Raw genomic sequence first — 21,434 nt, 5'->3', positions numbered from 1 at the left:
CTTGTTGTTTATCCAACAATCTATCTACCTAATCCCAAACTCTCAATCCATCCCTCCCCCACCCCCTCCCCTTTGACAACTACAAGCCTGTTCTCTGTGCCTGTGAGTCTGTTTCTGTTTTGTAGGTAAGTTCATTTGTGTCACGTTAGATTCCATATGTAAGTGATATCTATCGTATGCTATTTGTCTTTCTCTTTCTAACTTAGTACGCTTAATATGACAATCTCTAGATTCATCCATGTAGCTGAAAATGGCATTATTTCAGTCTTTTTTATGGCTGAGTAATATTCCATTGTATATATGTACCATATCTTCTTTATCCATTCATCTGTTGATGAACATTTAGGTTGTTTCCATGTCTTGGCTATTGTAAATAGTGCTGCTGTGAACATAAGGTTGTATGTATCGTTTGGAATTATAGTTTTGTCTGGATATATGCCCAGGAATGGTATTTCCGGATTATATGGTAACTCTATTTTTAGTTTTTTGAGGAACCTCCATACTCTTTTCCATAGTGGCTGCACTAATTTACATTCCCACCAACAGTGTAAGAGGGTTTCTTTTTCTCCACACCCTCTCCAGCATTTATTATTTGTAGGGTTTTAAATTATGGCCATCTGACTTGTCTGAGGTGATACCTCATTGTAGTTTTGATTGGCATTTCTCTAATAGTTAATGATACAACCTTCTTATTTCTAATGTGCAGTTGCTTGAAGCAGAGAATCTGGTGGGAGTGCCGGCTTCCCCTGGCTGAGCACACAGACAGTCACAAAGAGGTCATTTCAGCAGTTGCAAAACCGTATTTTATTTTATTTTAATTTTTTTTTGTGGTACATGGGCCTCTCACTGTTGTGGCCTCTCCCGTTGCGAAGCACAGGCTCCGGACGTGCAGTCTCAGCGGCCATGGCTCACGGGCCCAGCCGCGCTGCAGCATGTGGGATCTTCCCAGACCGGGGCACGAACCCGTGTCCCCTGCATCGGCAGGCAGACTCTCAACCACTGCACCACCAGGGAAGCCCGCAAAACCGTATTTTATCGTTAAACAGTCAAACCACCTGATCTGATGCATCATGTTTCCGTAATTTTAAACTTAAGTGTAACATTTTGAACTCATCTCTTCTGGAGACCTGTATTCATCCTGAATATAACAGGTGGTGTTGTAAAGTTTAAAGAAATTAATAAGCAAATATTACAGGAAAGTGGTCAAAAATCTCTAAACACAAACATATCTGTGTCTCCAAACATGCTTAATCATTTTTTTAAAAAAGTCTAGGTGATTTTTTTAATTTTAATTTTTTGTCATTTCTTAAACTAGTTTTTATTAGCTATAGTGTATAAGAAATGACATCTCTCCATTGCTTCTTAGATGGGGACACATGCTGAAATTGGGCTGACAGTCGGTGTTCTCATTAAATACTCATTTCACTGCTGTGAGGGGGTTTTGTTGCCCAGGCCCATACAACTCCCACATTTTACCGAGGCTCAGAGTGAACTGTAAGGAAGTGGTGGCGGTGGGGATCAGCCTTTATTTTATTTTATTAATAAAAGTTACGTTGTGTTATTTCATTGTGTCTTATAGGTGATGGTTTGGTCATTGACACCCCTAAATGTAAATATAAATTTGGACTCTGAGGGGGCAAATTACAGTAAAGACATGATCCTTATAAATCTCTTTCTCTACGTCAGCTTTGGGGATTTGTGGAAACCTTCACACAACAGGGGATTGTCGTGATTCTTGACTCATTCAGGTGTTTATCTTTCTCTTGAGACTTGCTTAGGAAAAAGGTTACCACTGTATTGTTCTTGCTTACTCTCTGCAGATGCTGTTAAATCAATACTTTTATTAGCCTTTTATTGATTAGCCTTTCATTAAAGACTTATTGTCTTTTATTTATTTATTTATTTTTTAATTTATTTTTTGCGGTACGTGGGCCTCTCACTGCTGTGGCCTCTCCCGTTGCGGAGCACAGGCTCGGGACGCGCAGGCTCAGCAGCCATGGCTCACGGGCCCAGCCGCTCCGCGGCATGTGGGACCTTCCCGGACCAGGGCACGAACCCGTGTCCCCTGCGTCGGCAGGTGGATTCTCAACCACTGCACCACCAGGGAAGCCCTCTTGTGTCTTTTATTAATTAGCCTTTTATTAAAGGCTTTTTGTGTCTGTTTTTAAAACTGGCCCCCTTTCCTTGTTCTGTCAAAAAAATTTCTTTGCTTTATCGATAGTGAGATGTTCTGTAGACCAGATAACGTAAGTTAAGACCCTTACAGCGAGTAGAGAGCATTCTATAGTTTGGGTTATTTAATGTCACATTTGTTTAATCGCGTAAATATTACATTGTCGCTGGAAGAAAGTAAGAATATACAGAGGAAGAAACAAAACGATAGCACCTATAAATGTCCGTTAACATTTTGTTTATATCAGGAGTTAAGTATTTATGTTGAATAAAATATAAATTAAATAAAAAATATTTAACAGCCGATACGGCGCAGGCACCAGCTGATCGGAATGGACTGGCCTTATACAATATATACTGTCTGGTTAAAATTGGTTTGGGGGGCTTCCCTGGTGGCGCAGTGGTTGAGAGTCCACCTGCCGATGCAGGGGACACAGGTTCATGACCCGGTCCGGGAAGATCCCACATGCTGCAGAGCAGCTGGGCCCGTGAGCCGTGGCCGCTAAGCCTGCGTGTCCGGAGTCTGTGCTCCGCAATCTCCCAGTTTATCCCTCCTCCCCTTCCCCCCTTGGTAACCATAAGTTTGTTTTCTACATCTATGACTCTATTTCTGTTTTGTAAATCAGTTCATTTGTACAAGTCATTTTCATTTTAATAAATTTTGGTCTCTACTAGTTGTGACTCCCAGTTCTGGGTGGTTATCAAGAGGGGAAATTATAACTCCATCGGTTCCTGGATGGATAGATCCTGCATCCCCTTCTGGCCCCACATGTCTCCACTATAATCTTGAAGTTATTGCCTCTCTTTTTATGGTCAGGCTGCCATCAAGTCAAGTGTGCGTATGTTGTGTACACATACATACGCACACATACTGTTGACAAAGATGACAAAAGATGACGAATTCACAGTATTTGGCCTTTCCTGGCTTTATCAAACACTGTCACAGTAATCATTTCAGATTCTGGTGCCTTCCTGGCTTTCTAAGCCTTTCCAACCTTTACCGAAGGCAGTGAATGTAATTTATTTTCATATCTGTTGTTGCATTGGTACCTTGGAAGGGCGAGTGTTTTCCATTTATTTGAATGTTCCTACTGTTAATCATTACCAGATCATATTATTACTGCCCATATATAAATCAGAAAAAAACAAATTTGATTTCTAGCATTCTAATGTGGTAAAAAATTGATGAGTAGAGGAAACTTCTTATGCAAATGTAAGCGACTGACAGAGAATAAATATGGGCACAAACTCTTGCTGTTATAATCATCTTTTGACCTCAGCCACCCTTTGTATAGCCCAAGTAATGACTGTTTGATATTTATTATAAAGCATATTAAATTCCGTGATTAACTGAACCTTTCATTCCTCTTTTTTATTTCACGTAGCGGTGAAAATAGATTGTTCTATTATCATTCTTGCCAGGAAATTTACAAAATGTATAAAATTATTCATAAATGTATTTTAAACTGAAGATGTATTAATGTATTTATTATTGGGTGTACTGGGCAGAAAACATTTCACATTTGAATGGCAGGCACGTGGTTATAAATTCACTTCCTGCTGAATATTAATCATCAACTCCATATGGCTGGTGGATAAACCTCTGAGAGACGACCAGGATATGTAAATTCTTACCCTCGTTATGGACTTTTTATCTGACTTTGTTTAATGTTTAAAATAGACTGAATGACCTTTGAATTTAAAAAAAAAGTCATCCTTCCTGAGAAGTCCAAGGGCAGGATAGTCTCAAGATGGATTATTATTCCTTCTGCTCCCCTCTTGGCTTGTGGGATCTGGGCTCTCTTGGCCCCTCCTGTGTCTGACTGTTTCTTCCTTCTTGGTCTCCTGCTTCCTCTGCTTGACTTAAAATCCTGGTGTTACTCAGAGCACCAACCTGGATTCACTTCTGTTCTTGCTCTATTGTCCTTCCTCCCTCCCTCCCTCCCTCCCTCCCTCCCTCCCTCCCTCCCTTCCTTCCCTCCCTCCTTCCCTCCCTCCCTCCCTCCCTCCCTCCTTCCCTCCTTCCCTCCTTCCCTCCTTCCCTCCTTCCCTCCTTCCTTCCTTCCTTCCCTCCTTCCCTCCCTCCCTCCCTCCCTCCCTCCCTTGCACCACACAGCTCACTGGATCTCAGTTCCTCAGCAAGGGATTGAACCTGGGCCATGGCAGTGCAAACCCAGAATCCTAATCACTAGGCCACCAGGGAGCTCCCTGTTATTGCTCACTCTATTATATGTGTTTTCTGAGGGCGTTCCATTCACGCTTGCAGTTTATAGGGTCTGACCTGCCTTTGGACTTCAGACCTCCCTCCAGGCCATCTCCACTGGGATGTACCCACCTCTGTGCTTCCTTGTTTTCCTACTCTATTACCCCCACTCCACCTGTCCTGTGACCTCCTCAGTCTGGTTCACCACTGACCCCAGCATTTGGCAAGGCACCTGGCGTGTAGTAGGCACTCAGAATGTGTTCAGTGATTTAATGTTCACAGTCGAACTCATTATTCCCCAACCGCCACCTCAAAATGCACACACTGAAAAATGCATCTCTTCCTGTGTTCCCTCTCCCAGTGAATGCCACCCCCTATCCACCTTCCCCACCTCCTCTCTGTCCTCACACCACCCTGCTGCTGCTTTTTCTCCATACCCAGTCCTTTAAATTCTGTCTCCTGTGTTTTCTGAGTCCATTCTCTCGCCTCCATCCCAAATATCACCGCCTTGGTCCTAGGCTTCTGTGTCTCTCACCGGGACTGTGGCCTTATCTCTCAGTTTGTATTGCAGCTTTCCAATCTTGTCCTCTTAGATCCACCTTTTTGTACCATTGCCAGATTAATTTGTCTACAGTGCATGTCTCAACATGTCACCCTCCTAAACTTACAAGGCTTCAGTGAAGAAAGCTGTAAGCTTTACCAATTGCAACATATTTAAGTAAATGGCAGGGGGTTTTGGTGCTCCCTGTCTGGGGAGACAGTAGTAAAATCCTCATGCTTTTCAGGTGTGTTTTTTTTTAGTTTACTACAATGCTAATCCGGATCCCAAAGGGAGTTTTTTGAGCAGACTGGATATAGTGATTCACTCGTCTTGTAAATTAAATGAGTGAGAATAAATTTAAAAAATTGAAGTATAAGAGAGTGGTCTTTACAGTAAGAAAATTTGGTGTTGAATCTTAACTCTGCTACATATTAGCTGGATGGCCTTGTACCTCTCCCTCTCCCCCTTACCACTCAGCCCTTCACTATGTCTTCCTCTTTAAAATGGGATTACTATGGGAACTACCTCTAAGAATTTTTGTTAGCATTAAATGACATAATGACAGAATACATGTAGTATATTTAGCACAATGTCTGGTATCTAGCAAATGCTTCATAAATGTTAGCAGGATCAAAAGTACATGAAAACCATAGTCACATACACATACGTATGTGTTTATGTAATACATAAAGATGGTAATGGTGGTTGTCTCAATATGGTGGGGTTGTAAATGTTTATGACTTTTCTCCATTTTCTACAACTATCATCTGTCACTTTTCAAGTAGGAAAGAAAAAAATGTCTTTCAGTGACTTCCTACCTTTACGAAATAAATTTAAGCTCCCTTCCACCTCCTTCAGTGCCCTTCATAACCTCATCCCCTCTGTACTGCTCTCTCCTCATCTCTGATAGCTTCCTCCTGCCTACATTTTCAGTCACCCTGAATCCTGAATTACTTTGTTCCCCGTACACACTGTTTCCTGCCTGCCTGCCCCTCTGCTGTCATGTCCACTCCTAACTTTTCTCATTTACTGCTGCTGCTCCTTGAAGATTTAGCTTAAAATCACTCATCCCATCAGGTTGACCATTAGGATCCCAGTGTTAAAATTATCTGAATTTGTGTCTGTTTCCCCTCAATGGACTGTTTTTCTCCAGAGTAAGGACTTTACTAGAAGCTGGAAATAAAAGATGATGAAGTTACAATCCATGCCCTTAGGTTGCTTATCATCTAGCAGGAGAAGAAAGCCATGTAAATACACGAAGGTAGTAAATGTTGCAGGATCTCTGATACAAGGGCCTGCTGAGTATAGTCATGCAGCAATAAGGTGCGATGAGACCCTCTTGGGGGCAGTGGGGGAATTAGGGTGAAGGGCTCAGAATGTTTTCATTCAAGAGTGATGCTTAAAGGGCTTCCCTGGTAGTGCAGTGGTTAAGAATCCGCCTGCCAGTGCAGGGGACACGGGTTAGAGCCCTGGTCAGGGAAGATCCCACATGCCGTGGAGCAACTAAGCCCGTGCTCCACAACTACTGAGCCTGAGACCTAGAGCCCGTGCCCCAAAACAAGAGAAGCCACCGCAGTGAGAAGCCCGCGCACTGCAACTAGAGAAAGCCTGCGGGCAGCAACGAAGGCCCAACGCAGACGAAAATAAATAGATAAAATAAATACATTTATTAAAAAAAAAAAAAGTGATGATTAAGCTGCTGAATAGGGGTTTCCTGGGCAGATAACATGGGGACCCGTGTTCCAGGCTGGGCGTGGGAAAACGGTTCGACACAGAGAATGGTGACAAGTTGAGTTTGAGGTGGGGTCTCCAAAGTGCTTGGCACGTGATAGAAGCTCAAAAACTTTCAAACTGAACAGTGTACCCCTCCTAGTATTCCAGGTATGGGCTTCAGGAGTTTGCGAATTCCTAGAAGTTGTATATAATATTTTATGTTTATCTGCTTCTGAGAAATTTTCTGGGGAGAGGATCCTTGAATTTCACTATTTTCCCAAAGAGTTGCATGGCCTACGAAAGGTTAAAAACCACTCTTGACAAATATTCTGCCACTGGAAATGGGTGAGGTGAGGGGCGGAGGACAGACAGTGATTCGAAGATAAACTGTCCCCAGCTGCAGCTGACAGGGGTGCACCTGGGCATTCACAGGGCAGTCACTCACCTGCTAGGGCCGCTGAGGGCCTGGTCACAGTGGGCACTTCAGGCAATGGTTCCACGCACACTTTTCTGGCTCCTTTCAGCCAGCAGGCTCGTTCTGCTTTCTGTTTGCTCCATCTAAGCCATTACAGTGTTCTTTCCCTGATAGTCAAAGCAACTCTCCAGGGCAGGAAACATTATGGGGTTGAAAGACTGGGGAGAGAATGAAAGCACCATATGTTTTATTCCAAAAATAAAGTAAGGAGGTGAGCATGTGAGGGGAACAAGAAAGCAAATGCAGTAACCAAAGCAATTCAGTGGCAATGGTGTTAAAGAGACTGCATTAAAAGACTGCAACTGCATTAGCCCCCCAGAGACACTGTGGGGTCAGCTCATTCATTCCTCAGTGGCTGGTAAAGAGATGTGTGAATTACCCGACTCCTAGAATCCTGTCTGGTCAAACCCAGTGTCCTCCTCCGCCCCTCTGTGCAGCTATATACCTTTGTTTAGAACATATTGCACTATGGTGTCCTTGTTAACACACTTTTCTTCCATAAGGCAAGACTGGCTTATTTTGGAATACCCAGCATTTACCGCTCAGCTCAGGACATGTTTATTGAAAGAACACACTCGAGCTTTCTAGCCTGAGAGTAGTGGGGTTCATAGTTCAGTCTGCACAAAGGAAACCCCAAACAGCTGAAGACTTCCATCATCCTTTGTTTGGTTCTTTTCCTGCTTTGCCCAGTGAGGCACTCAAGTAAAAGAGCTCATCAAGGAAGGGAGCAGATCTTCTGCAAAGATACAGGCTGCTCTTTTGAAGGGAGAAATGTGGTGCAATGTTGAATCCGATGCAATCTCAGAAGCTATCGGCTTGCTAAACAGTGTTGACGATGACAAAGCAAAGCAAGGGACAAAGGTTACGGAAGCAGATGGAGGGCACTACCGGTCACACTTGGATCTGTCTTGGGAGCGCCCACACACCCCCATCGGTCGCCCCAAGTCAAGTAACCTTCAGAAGCATAATGATTAGTTGTATTTTCCAAAGCTCAACATTGGGATGCATGGATCAGGTGCTGCCTTACGCGAAGCTCAGCCCTGCTCCCAGGGATTTGGAGGATCCCTTACAGTGTTGGGGGGAACTTGCAGAGGGCTCAGAGCTTGTTTAAAGGAATGAAAGATTTTAAGATGGGAACACTGAAGAAGGAAGTGAAGGGTGGCTTCATGGTCTCAGGTGTGTGAAATACACAGAGAGTAGTGATTAATATTTTCCTCTTACTAAGGAACAAAGAATAAGAATATTGTTTTGAACTATATGAGAACTGAATTGATGGGATAACTTAAAATATTATTGAAAATATCTTCCTTTACTCCTATCATATTAACTTTGTTTATAGACAGTTGGTCATTTTTAGCATTCAAGTCATTTACTGTTTCCCAGATTAGATACTCTTTTCGAAAGAAGGAAAGGAAACCAGTGATACTGATTGAGCACCTACTGACTGCAGGCTCTGCTCTGGGTTTTCTTGTGTCTCAGATTTGCAAACATCATCCCATTTAATACCCAAGGGGCAGGTATTATTATCCCCATTTATTTGTGGGGAAACTGAGGCCAGGAGCGCTCAACATGACAATTATAGGTGGCAGTCCTAGGTCTTTTTTATATGTTACTTCAATCCTGAGTCTGTGCAACTCCAAAGGCCTTGCTTCTAATTTATCCTTAAATGTGGTGATTCTCATGTTTCCTGAGTCTGTCTGGATGCCTCATTCTCTACGAGGCATTCCAAACTGGCCCATCCCAGGTCCGGAAAGCCTTCACCTCTGAGACAAACTGTGCATTTGATGCAGTTCGGCACTTCCGTGTCCAAAACAATCATCTATTCCTATTTCTCAGCCTGGACAAAGCATACTTACGGAGCAGCAAATTTGTAATGCATGCTTTCCAGCATTGCAAAAAGAAAAAGAAGAGAAAGACATTTCAATATAATAAAGTTAAAATTGTAACCCTCATGGCATGCCTTTGGGTTGTCTCCACAGTGTGGGCAAGCACAGATAGTATGCAGTATCAAGGCTCATAGCAAGGTGAATGATTCTCATCCAAATTAAACCTGTTGGTAACCAAACCTTCCTATCCCTGACGTCTGCTGTGCCACATACTTTTCTGATGGTAGTGTTACAGTCAGCTCTCTGTATCCACAGGTTCTGCGTCCACAAATTCAACCAACCGTGGATCAAAAATATTCCCCCCCAAAATTTCCAGAAAGTTCCAAAAAGCAAAACTTGAATTTGCCACAAGCCAGCAACTATTTACATAGCATCTATATTGCATTAGGTATTATAAGTAATCTAGAGATGAGTTAAAGTATACAGGAGGATATGCTTAGGTTATATGCAAATACTACACCAGTTTATATAAGGGACTTGAGCATCCAGGATTTGGGTAACTGCAGGGGTGCTGGAACCAATCACCCGCAGATCCCAAGGTATGACTGTAAGTGGTCCATTGTAGATATTTTGGAAAAAACAGAAAATTGCAAATAAAACAGAAATCACCCCTAATGCTACTGCTCAGAGATAAACCAAACATGAATACCTTAGTGTGCTTCTTTCCAGCCTTCTAAAAACGCAGAATTTTATATAGTTTAGAAATACAGTATCCTGTCTTTCCACTTAACTTGCCTCATAAGCATTCCATAATATTTATTTTTCATTGTGGTAAAACATACAGAACGTAAAATTGACCATTTTACCCAATTTCAAACGTACGATTCAGTGGCATTATATACATTCGCCGCTTTTCGTCTCCAGGACCTTTTCATCATCAGCATTCCTTATATTTAAAAATGCTTCACAAACCACATTTAATAGCTGCATAATATTCCACTAGACAGAACCGACATGGAAGCCTTTGCTAGCAAACATTTCACAAATACTTATTTTGTCTTCACTGTGAGGTAGACTTTGTGGCTGAGTCCATGAACAAAACACGGTTTTTGCCTCCAGGATCTTAAGTCTGGTGAAGAGGTTGTTCATCAGCAGGCAATCTGATTCCCATGGAGGGTGAGCACAGGGGCTGTGGATGAGAGTTTAAGTCGAGGTACCATTTACATAATCATCCCTTGATCGTTGCAGATCTAACGTGTAGCAGATTATTTTGCTGTTATAAATAATACTGTGAGACTGTTGTAGGCATAAATATTTTTTCACATTTCAGATTATGAAGATTTTGAAAGGGGACTTACTGGACTACTCATTGTAACAGGGCAATAAGTAGAACTGGTTATTGTCATTTCTCAAGGTCAGGGGCGGGCACAAAACGTTTTCATTTCCTCTTACACCTGATGAGCTCTACCAACTTTTTCATAAATGTGCATCTTACTTGCATTTGGCAGGATTGTGTGAAGCGTTGGGATTGGGTAAAGAGTGTATCCGACGAGGAAGAGCTAGGAAGGGCAGAGGCAAAGTGATTGTGGCCTAGGTCAACATTGTAGCACAGGGAATGTTCAACCTGTCCAGCTGTTTGTACTCATTTCAGAGGCCTTGGTTTAGCTCAGGCTTCAGGGCTGTGCTCCACGGGGCTCCCTTCTGTGAAATTCCAGACTTCTGCACTTGAAGCCCACTGTGCAATGAAAGTAGCCTATTAAAAAAAAAAAAAAGTAACTTTATCATCTAAACAGAAACTTCTGGTCTTTTGTCCAAGCTGCAAGAGACTTTTGGATATCATACAATACTTCCCTGTTCAGACAACAGATGAAGATTCTGAGGCTTAGAAAAGTTAAGAAACATTCTGAAGAAAACCAGTTGTGTGGACAAAGCAGAGAGATTCAAACTCATTTCTCTTGATTTATCTGGCGGTCACCCCATTACCTGTCCCATGTTGTCTTAGCCTTTGTTCTTCTCTTTACAGGAATCCTTTTCTTCTTCCCACTTCTAAATTCCTTATTTTGTTCTCTGCTGTTTTCTTCTAAGATGTTACTCATTTTCGGTATTGAATATGTATATGTGCTGGCTGATATCTGTCTACAGTCGTCACATGATGCTGGTGTGTTTGACTTCCTTTAGTTGACTAATTTGTTTGACTACTAACTCTCTCTTCACCTGGGCCTCATTGTTTATTGGAAAGTTTCTCTTGGCTCTGGCAAAACGAATCAGTTATGCCTTATTTTTCTCCCTTTGTGTTAGTCCCTTTGGGTAATTTTGTGGGTTCTGTTTGTTTTGTTTTTGAATTAATTTTAAGAAGTAATATACCCTTCAACGATACAGTAAATGTTGAAACCTGGTTCAGGGCCAAAGAGTAAGCAGTTTTTAAATAGATCATGTATGTTGAGAATAGGAATATTAACACGGATCTCTGATGCATTAATTTCATGATGTTTGATACATAAAGGTTAGTTGGTAAACCTTTTACCATGTGTACACGTGTATGTATTTATGTAAATGTGCATGTATTTTTTTTTATGTGTAGTAACTCTTCCTTCTAAGGTCAAGTTGCATTGCTTCCTGTTAGACAAAATGCCATTATCTTCAGTAGAGCTTCATATGTATCTAATGACTCTAAATATAGCGCTGTGGGCCCTCTGATAATAACCAGAAAAGGAACTTAAAAAGGCAGAGCGCCAAATGTGGTCTGAGGCTCTCAGCCCCAATATGAGGTGATTATTATGCAGTTGGAAAGTCCTGTAGCTTAGATTCTAAACAATTTCTGGTAATCAATATCTGAAAATAATTCACAGAGTTATCAGGTCCTTTCATTTATGAGTGAAAGGAACAATTCCTCATTTATCTGAAGTCTTTTATGTTGGCAATTCCATCCTTAATTAAAAAGGCATTGGCATTTTCATTATGAAAATTGTTCTTGTGGATTTATATCTGAGTCTATTTAGTGTTTCAAAACTGATTAGCCTTAACCCATATAGTTACTTTTATACAAAGGCAACTTAAAAATTGATTTTGGAGTATCCTGATTTTAAAGATCATTTCAGACATCCGATTTGCCTGTGTTGGTTCTCCTGTATTGATGTATTAAGTTCTGGAGAGCTAAGCAATAAATGCAGTACATTTCACTCCAAAAAAGCCATTATCATCCTCTCTTTAAAGGACTTGAGAGCCCAAGGAGACATACCCTGCTTCTGCACCTCACACTTGTTCTCTCACTCATTTCCTTCTCTATTTTTCAGTGTGGAATAGTCATTATGATAATAATAGCAATTATATTTTCTTAAGTGCTTACTGTCAGGCCATGTGGTATGCCCAACTTTAGTATTCATAATAGCCCTATGAAGATAGGTAGTATGATGCCCATTTTATACATTAGGAAGCTGAGACTTTCCCCAATAGATTACATGATTAACCTCCTTTGATTAACCCTTTGATTGATTGATTCCCTGTCATTTCCCTGTCATTTCTCTGGTCCATTCTGTACGTCACTGCTGGTCCCATCTGTGTTCTATAATATTCTCTTTCAGAAACACCTTTAAAGACTCCCCAGACTTCAGTCAGTCTACAGGTTGGCCCCAATTGCTTTAACTTTATATCCCACAACCTCCTTACAAGAACCTGCACCACAGACCCCAAGGTGAGCATACTGTGTACTTTCCCCCACTGTTCCCCTGCCCCAGCTCTGGCAGGTGCCTACTATGTGCCAGGCACTCTGTTAGGATCTTAGGTACATAGTTCTTGCCTTTAAAACTTTATACTCAGTGGCAAGGCAGACCTGGATATATTACCTCTCCTTAGCCTTTCTGTGTCTAATACCAGATTGGTTTAGAGCTCTTGCCCTTGTTGAAACTTTTCCCTAACCATTCAAGGCAAAAGTGAGTCTGCCCTCCTCAGAACGTGGCCTGAACTGACTGTACCAAATACTTAGCTTCAAGTTTTGATCTTCTTTTCATGTGCCTGGATCTTAGCCCACTTCTGCGTTATAGAATCTGTCGGTAAAGTCTGTGGCTTTAATATCTCTTTTAACACTAAACTCTAATTTTTTTTTTTTGCGGTACGTGGGCCTCTCACTGATGTGGCCTCTCCCGTTGTGGAGCACAGGCTCCGGACGCACAGGCTCAGCGGCCATGGCTCACGGGCCCAGCCGCTCCGCGGCATGTAGGATCTTCCCGGACCGGGGCATGAACCCGTGTCCCCTGCATCGGCAGGCAGACTCTCAACCACTGCGCCACAAGGGAAGCCCAACTCTGATTTTTAAAGGGAGGATTGATTAATTTATAAAAATCTATATAATTTTATAAGGATATTTTAGCCTAGGAATATCATACTTTTAATATATTGCATTGTGACCTGAGACCACATGTATTAAGCTATAAAAAAATTAGGTGGGTACAGAAATATGGCATTTTGTTTTGTTTTTTGAAATTTTTACAAACCCTGGTACCAAATCTTTTATTTTTTAAATTGATTAATAATATTACAGTTACACCTTCTTTTTCATTAGTTATCAGCACAAGAAGAAAGCCTTTTGAATATAAGCCAAGCCTTTAAAGGACACTAATAACATATCTTGAGCTCTATTCCTTTTCTTTAAAAATTTTTTTTAGATGTTGGGGGTAGGAGTTTATTAATTAATTTTCGCTGTGTTGGGTCTTCATTTCTGTGCGAGCGCTTTCTCTAGTTGTGGCAAGCGGGAGCCACTCTTCATCGCAGTGCGCGGGCCTCTCACTATCACGGCCTCTCTTGTTGCGAAGCACAGGCTCCAGACGCGCAGGCTCAGTGATTGTGGCTCACGGGCCTAGCCGATCCGCGGCATGTGGGATCCTCCCAGACCAGGGCTCGAACCCATGTCCCCTGCATTAGCAGGCAGTTTCTCAACCACTGCGCCACCAGGGAAGCCCTCTATTCCTTTGAGTTATGGGATTTGTTAAGTAAAAGGTAAGTGGCATAAGCAGACTGAGTCCTGACTGAGATAGGAAACCTGTTCTAGTCCTGGCCCAAGTCACTAAATTGGGTTACCCTGATCTAGTCAGAAGCATCATGTGCCCCAGTTTATTCACATGCCAGGTGAGGCCATCTTCATCACAGCAGACATAGCGGGGTTTTGACCCACTGAAGACTTTTGGGCGCCTGTCTCCATGTTATGTTAGTTTGAATTTCACCCATCTATTTATGTATATACAGGCATCCCTGGGAGATGCTGTGGGTTTGACTCCAGCCCACCATGATGAAGCAAATATTGCAACAAAGCAAACATCGCAATAAAGCGAGTCACAAATTTTTTGGTTTCCCAGTGCATATAAAAGTTAAGTTTACACTATACTGTAGTCTATTAAGTGTGTAATAGCATTATGTCTAAAAAACAAGGTGCCTACCTTCATTTGAAAATATTTTATTGCTAAAAAATGCTAGCCATTATCTGAGCCTTCAGCAAGTCATCGTCTTTTTGCTGATGGAAGGTCTTGATGTTGACAGCTGCTGACTGATCAGGGTGGTGGCTGCTGTGGCATTTTCTTACCGTAACAGCAATGACGTTTGCCACATTGCTTGACTCTTCCTTTCACTTAGTAACTGGCCTAGTTTCAATATTGTGGTGTCTCAGGGAGCAGGGAGGCCCGGGGAGAAGGAACAGCTGGTTGATGGAGCAGTCAGAGCACACACAATATTTATCAGTTAAGTTTGCTGTCTTATGTGGGTGCAGTTCGTGGCGCCCCAAAACAATTACAGTGGTAACACCAAAGATGACTGATCATCGATCACCGTAACAAATATAACAATAATGAAATAGTTTAAAATATTGTGAGAATTACTAAAATGTGACACAGAGACATGAAGTGACCAAATGCTGTTGGAAAAATGGTGCCAATAGACTTGCTCGATGCAGAGTTGCCATAAGCCTTCAATTTGTAGAAAACACAGTGTCCACAAAGTGCAGTAAAGTGAAGTGCAGTAAAATGAGGGATGCCTGTACTGTGTTAGTGTACTAGGGCTTCCATGTAAAATACCAGACTGGGAGGGTTAAACAACAGAATTTATTTTCTCACAGTTCTGCAGCCTGGAAGTCCAAGGTCAGGGTGTCAACAGATTTGGTTTCTTCTGAGGCCTCTCTCCTTGGCTTGTGGACACCACCTTCCCGCTGCATCCTCACATGGTCTTTCCTCTGTGTGTGAACATCCTGAGGTCTCTCTGTGTGTCCATATTTCCTCTTCTTCTAAGGGCTCCAATCAGATTGGATTAGGGCCCACTCTATCAGCCTCATTTTAACTCATCAGCTCTGGAGAGGCCCGTTTCCAAATATAGTCACATTCTGAGGTACCGGGAGTTAGGGCTTCTACATATGAATTTTGAGGAGACATAGTTCAGCCCATAATATCTATTTAAAATAACATTCATTTGTTTTAAATTATATCTAGAGAGACTAGTACAAAGAAGAAGCCAAAAATAGCCTTCCTAGTTAAGGCCTATTATTTAACAGCAGTGGGGTGGTAGGTACCTGAAAAGATAATTCAGACTGTATTGAGGGTATAAAAGGAAGAACGACACTCTCCTAGCCCCCTTCTCCTACACTAAGGCAGCTTCTTTAAATACATTTACATACACGTTTACATACTCTGTTTAGCTCTAAACAGAGTCCAGGGGCCTTTTTTCCTCCTGTCTTCATGTATCCTACGAAATACGTATCTCTGGATCTGCACACGCTCTGGACCGGCCTTCTTTTAAATGGCTACATAGTATTCCGTTGTGTATGTACGAGATTTTAATTTAACTAGTCACTTATTAATGGGCATTTAGATTGTTTCCAGCCTCCTCAGCCCCCCACCAGCATTATGGAGATGCATTTCTTTTTAATACCCATTATGGAAAGAATAGTAATGGGCCACCTAATAGAAATAACTGGCGTCCGATTTTGGTGACGACAGCCGTTGTTTTTCACCTTCCTGTCTCTTGGTTCGTACAGGAGTTGTTGTGAAAGGTGTTTGTCTTTCTTGCCCTCCAGTCCCTGACCATATGCCAGTACCTCTCCTTCCTGCGTAATGTGAAGGAAGGGCCTCCCTGGGCGGCCTTAGGTCATCTCTGTACAGCAGTCCTTCCTCCTCAGGAAGAAAGGCTCTCCAAATCAGCAGGCATAGGCTCTTTCTAGTTAAGCAAAATCGTCTTTCTTGTAAGCATTGCTGTTTCCTTGTCCACACCGACATATGCATCCTTTCTGGCTGCTTCGACCCTTCAGAGAGGGGCAAGCTTTCTAATGGCATGCGAGCATTCTTACCGCTAATCAAGATTTACAGCTGAGACCAGGACGCCCAGCCGCTCATTGGATTTGCAGACCCTCTAAGCGAACAGCAGCAGCTCCAAGATTAAGTGCAGCGCAGGGGCCCCAGCCCTGTTGTCCAGGCCGTTCCTCCTTCCCCAGGCCCAGCCTCTTAGTGCCAGGTATCATCTGGCGTTACTTTATAAGCTGCGTCACCCTGCAGATGTTCTTTTCTGAAGAATTACTTTCATTTCTGACTCATTTCAGGAAATGAGGCAGTCGATCAGAGGTGTTCTTCGTTTCCAGACCTCCGGAGAGTTCATTTTCTCCTTGGATTTCTAACCACATGTGGGCAGTGCTTTATTTACCCAGATGTGAGAAATAACAGTAATGAAAAGCCCTCATCTTAAGGAGCCCTTACTTCCCTGAAGAATCCCATGTGAGGGCCCAGAGGTGGCTTATGCTCTTATTAACATAAATATTTCTGAGGCTTTGGTTTCATGATGCTTGTAGACATGCTGTGTGTATGAGTTTGGTGCAGGCAAAATATAATTTAGCAACAGGTTTAAAAGATAGTCTGGAGTGTTTCTAATGACTGTTTGTTTAGTTCACCATTGCCTAATAAGTGGATTTAAGTAACCTTGGGGGTAGGGAATATAATGTTCATATTACAGTCAACCATGCCAATCATATTCTAAGTATTGCAGAGCACACACCATGGAGTCACTTTATAGATGTAGTCCTTGGAGTTTTGAATTTAGAGCTGAGAGCATTTTGGAGTGGACATTTTCTACCTGTCATGCATCAACATGAATTATGCACATGTCCAAAATCAACCCTACTGTGTGTTACAACTCTGTCGGGGGCTTTTGGCACTCAATTCTCTTTTTAATTTGACATAAGAATTCTCATTCTTCTGGGAGAAACTGGCTTCTCTTTCCTTCCTTTTCCCATCTTTCACTGGCCATATAGGAAACTGAAGTCGTGAGAGGGCCTAGAACAGTGGTTCTCAATCTGGGCTGCACCACGGAATCAGCCTGGGAACTTTCAAAAATACCGATGCCTGGGTCCCACCTCCCCAGAGAGTCTCGCCTAATTGTTGGGAATGCAGCCTGCACTGGGAGGATGTTATTGTGCCCTAAGGGTTGAGAACCATAGGCTTGAGAGCTCATCTCAGCCCGTGGTTCTCAGCCTGGGCTGCAGGCTAGCATCACCTGGAAAGCTATTGCCCAAAACGCTGCTGCCCCACCAATTAAAACCACACTTTGGGGGGAAGGAGCCAGGATTTTTAGAAAGATCCCAGATGATTTCTGATGCACAGCAAGGATTAAGGTCAACTGACATAATCTAACCATCGCATATCATAGATAAGGAAAAGGAGAACTAGAAAGGTCAAATGGCTTGCTCAAGGTCAGATCCTGGTTGTTGCAAAAGCACGTCTGGGACTCAGGTCTGATGCCTCTGACTGGTCTTTCTGCTGCCTACCTGGCCCCCTTATATTTGTTTGTTGTATTTATTGATGCCTCCTCATCCTTCAGGTGGTGTTCCTGCCTCCAAGAGGCCTTTAATGGCTCCTGCCACTCTCCCATCCGGCCTGGGTAAGATGTCCTTCCTTTATATTTGAACCACCCTCCTTCCCCTTCCCCTTGGACTGTCAGCTCTAGAAGGACAAGGCCCATATCCTTTCAGTAACTTGCTGGCATGTAATGGGGGACCTAGATAATGTTTGTGGAATTGAAATTCCCTAACCTTTTATTCACCAATTAGCCCACATGGATTGCTAAAAATAATCCACTCCTTTTGAAAGTAGCTTCTGAGAGCAAATGTTATTGTTACCTGTCGACCGCCCACTGTGCTGTGGGTCAAGATCTCATACACAAGGAACTCCCACCCTTGCCTTCCAGGAGAGAGAGTTGCGGGGGGGGGGGGGGAAGTTTGTCAAGGGGATTTTGATGACAAAATAATGAAAGCAAGATTTCTGTGACTTTACATGTTGCTCAGGGTATTTATAATATCCAGGGACTTGCGAATAACATACTTACAAGTGTGTGTGGTGTCAGTGAAAGGGGGCATGTGGCATTATCTTAAGACAAAATGAAAATGCTATTTCATAAAAATATGTTTTAAGGACTAAATTATTTCCTTTATCATAATGCATATATAACTGAGCAACCACATCCACTAGCATAGCTGAATTAAATCCTTTGGCTTCTCAGGATTAATATGTTAACGTCTTTTCAATTGAGTAAAAAACTATTGAGGAGATCAAGATGGCGGAGTAGGAGGATGTAGAACTCACCTCCCCATGTAAGCACATCAGAAATTACATCTACACGTAGAACAACTCTCACAAAAAACCAACCAGACAGTGGCAGAAGATCTCTTAAATGACCAAAGCTGAAAGAAAGATCCCATGTAACTGAGTAGGACAAAAAAAAAAAAAAGTCATCAGGATGGGACCAGCACCCCTGGGGGGATCTGTAAAGGAGGGAGTGTCCACACAGGCAGGCCCTTGCTGTATGAAACTCCCCTGTCTGCTGGGAGGCCCACTGGGACAGATAGGGAGCTGGAGGGGCCTGGACTCTGCTCATGAGGCATGTGTACATGCTGGCTTGCTAGCAATCAGAGCAGAGAGAGACCAGCCCTGACGCTGACTACTACCACCTTGCTGCGCTTCCAAGCCTGAAATGCACGCTGGGCAGGGCTGCTAGTATGTACTAAAGTGCTGAAACTGCAGTGAAGGGACCTTGGGAGAGGACTTGGTCTAGCTGCTTGGAGACAGGCTGGAGGGCCTGAAGTGAGGTCCATTGTTAGTGCATGTAGGGTGAGACGTGGGTCCACCAACGGAACCCCACTTTCAGCTTGCTAACAGCAGGGCACGGCTCCGGTGGTGCAGGCCTTGTGAGCATGTACAGGGTTGGGGTGGGGCTGAAATCTGAGCTCATTATCAGCCCTCCAACAGTGGGGCCAGATCTGGGCAGCAGTGGACTTTGTTGGCGTGCACACGTGGTGGTTGGTGGCATCACAGAATCCCATGTCCTCAGTGGATAGCCCCTGAGTAGGATTATGCAGCAGTTCCTTTCTCAGCAGGAGTGCTGTAGTTAAGCCCACCTCACACCACAGCTTGGAGCTGGATCTGGGGTGGACAGGTCCAGGAAGAGGCCTGCCACAGAGGCAGCACAGGTCCCAGGCCACAGCACAACCACCTCAATTCCTGCAGCCACGATGCTCCGGCCTCCTCCACCAGCTTAGTACTAGGTCTGGGATGAATACAACAGAGAAAGGAATGTGGCCTTGGGCTGCTTCTGGGCAAAACCTTGGACACCTGCATGGGTAGCACATAGGCTTGCCATGACCACAATGGGTCTCATTTGCTTCAGGGCTCACCTCCTTGGGGGCAGAGCATATACTTAAGTACAGTGGAGCTTTATTGAACCTGACCCTCAGGACTTCTACTGCAATAAGTGGGGAGCAGACCTCACCACTGACATGGCTGTGACAGCCATGGAGCAAAGAGGAGGCATCACCCAACACCCAGTGCAGGATCTGGACATCAGAACAGCAGTCAACCCCCTGTCAAGGGGATAATGTCCAGCATACTCTGAGGAAAGATGTGGCAGGCATTCATACCAAAAACAGCCCAAGCACCAAAAATATTGGACCCACAGCCTGCACAGGAATGCTCCCACATAAAAACAGCCCTTCAAGAACAAAGTAGATAACTATTTCTCCTAAATTCATAGAGACAGAGAAATGTAAGTAATGTAAATATAAGAAATGTAAGTAAATGAAAAAGCAAAGGAACTACTCACAATTAAAAGAACAAGAGAAATCCCCTGAAAGAACAAACTCAGTGTACTTGACCCTGAGTTCAAAAAGGAGGTAATAAAAATGCTAAAGGAATTAAGAAAGAAATTCAGGTCACTGTAACTAGAAACCAGAATTAGGAAGCAATCAAAATTAGACAATTTGATTGCCAAGATAAAAACTGATCTAAAAGCAATGAATAGCAGACTAAATAACACAGAAGAATGAATAAGTGATCTGGTAGATAGAATAATGGAAATCACCCGACAGAACAGTGGACAGAAAGAAAAATAAAAAAAAAAAAAAAGAAAGGAACATATGAGATTTATAGGGTAATATAAAACACGCCAACTTATGCATAATAGAGGTTCCAGAAGAAAAAGAAAGAGAGGAGGGGATTGAAAATGTATTTGAAGGGCTTCCCTGGGGGCTCAGTGGTTGGGAGTCCGCCTGCTGATGCAGGGGACATGGGTTCGTGCCCCGGTCCGGGAAGATCCCACATGCCGCGGAGCGGCTGGGCCTATGAGCCATGGCCGCTGAGCCTGTGCGTCCGGAGCCTGTGCTCTGCAACGGGAGAGGCCACAACAGTGAGAGGCCCGCGTACCGCAAAAAAAAAAAAAATGTATTTGAAGAAATGGTGGCTGAAAACTTCCCAAACCTAAAGAAGGAAACAGATATCCAGGTATAGGAAGCACAGAAGGTCCCAAACAAGATGAACCAAACAGACCCACACCAAGACATATCATAATTAAAATGGCAAAAGTTAAAGATTCTAAAAGCACTAAGAGAAAAGAAAGAGTCAGTCACGAGGGAACCCCTATAAGGCTATCAGATAATTACAGAAACTTAGCAGGCCAGAAGGGAGTGGAATGATATATTCAGAGTCCTGAAAGGGAAAAACTTACAACCTGGGATACCCTGCCTAGGAAGATTATCATTTAGAATAGAAGGAGAGATAAAGAATTTCTCAGGCAAGCAAAAACGAAAAGAATGCAGCAATACTAAACCTAACCTAAAGGAAATATTGGAAGGTCTTCTCTAAGTAGAAAAGAGTCAAGAATCTATAGGAAAGGGAGACTCACAATAAGAAAGGCAAATATATAAACTGATTGAAGATTACTTAAATAAGCCAGTACATAGATTAAAAAACAATAAAATAATTTTTGTGAAAGCAGTTATAACTACAGTTAATAGCAAAAGGATAAACATGAAGATGTAAAATAGGGCGTCAAAATCACAAAATGTGGGGGAGGGGAGTAAAAAGATGTAGATCTTTTAGAATGTGTTTGAACTTGTATGACTATTAGTCTAAAGCCAGTAGATATAGTTATGGGTCAACATACTTAAAAACCAGGGTAACCAAAAATCAAAATTATACAACAGATTCACAAAAA

The 21,434-nt window shown here is 42.8% G+C and overlaps 1 protein-coding gene across 2 annotated transcripts in view; it reads left to right on the top strand.

The window, feature by feature from the left end:
- ANO6 (anoctamin 6) overlaps nucleotides 1-21,434 on the top strand; it is a 200,745-nt gene that overhangs the window by 21,947 nt on the left and 157,364 nt on the right. The window contains exon 2 of one of the 2 annotated variants that reach the window (XM_079938006.1): nucleotides 17,772-17,831. The exons of the other annotated variant lie outside the window; for it this stretch is intronic. Within the exon in view, the coding sequence (XP_079794132.1) occupies nucleotides 17,772-17,831 (60 nt within the window). The remainder of the gene's footprint in view (nucleotides 1-17,771; nucleotides 17,832-21,434) is intronic. 2 annotated transcript variants of the gene reach the window in all.

Source organism: Stenella coeruleoalba (genome assembly GCF_951394435.1).
Source record: "Stenella coeruleoalba genome assembly, chromosome: 11".
Taxonomy (NCBI): Eukaryota; Metazoa; Chordata; class Mammalia; order Artiodactyla; family Delphinidae; genus Stenella; species Stenella coeruleoalba.
The sequence above is the reverse complement of the archived record's forward strand: the minus strand, read 5'-3'. Positions and strand labels throughout refer to the sequence as shown.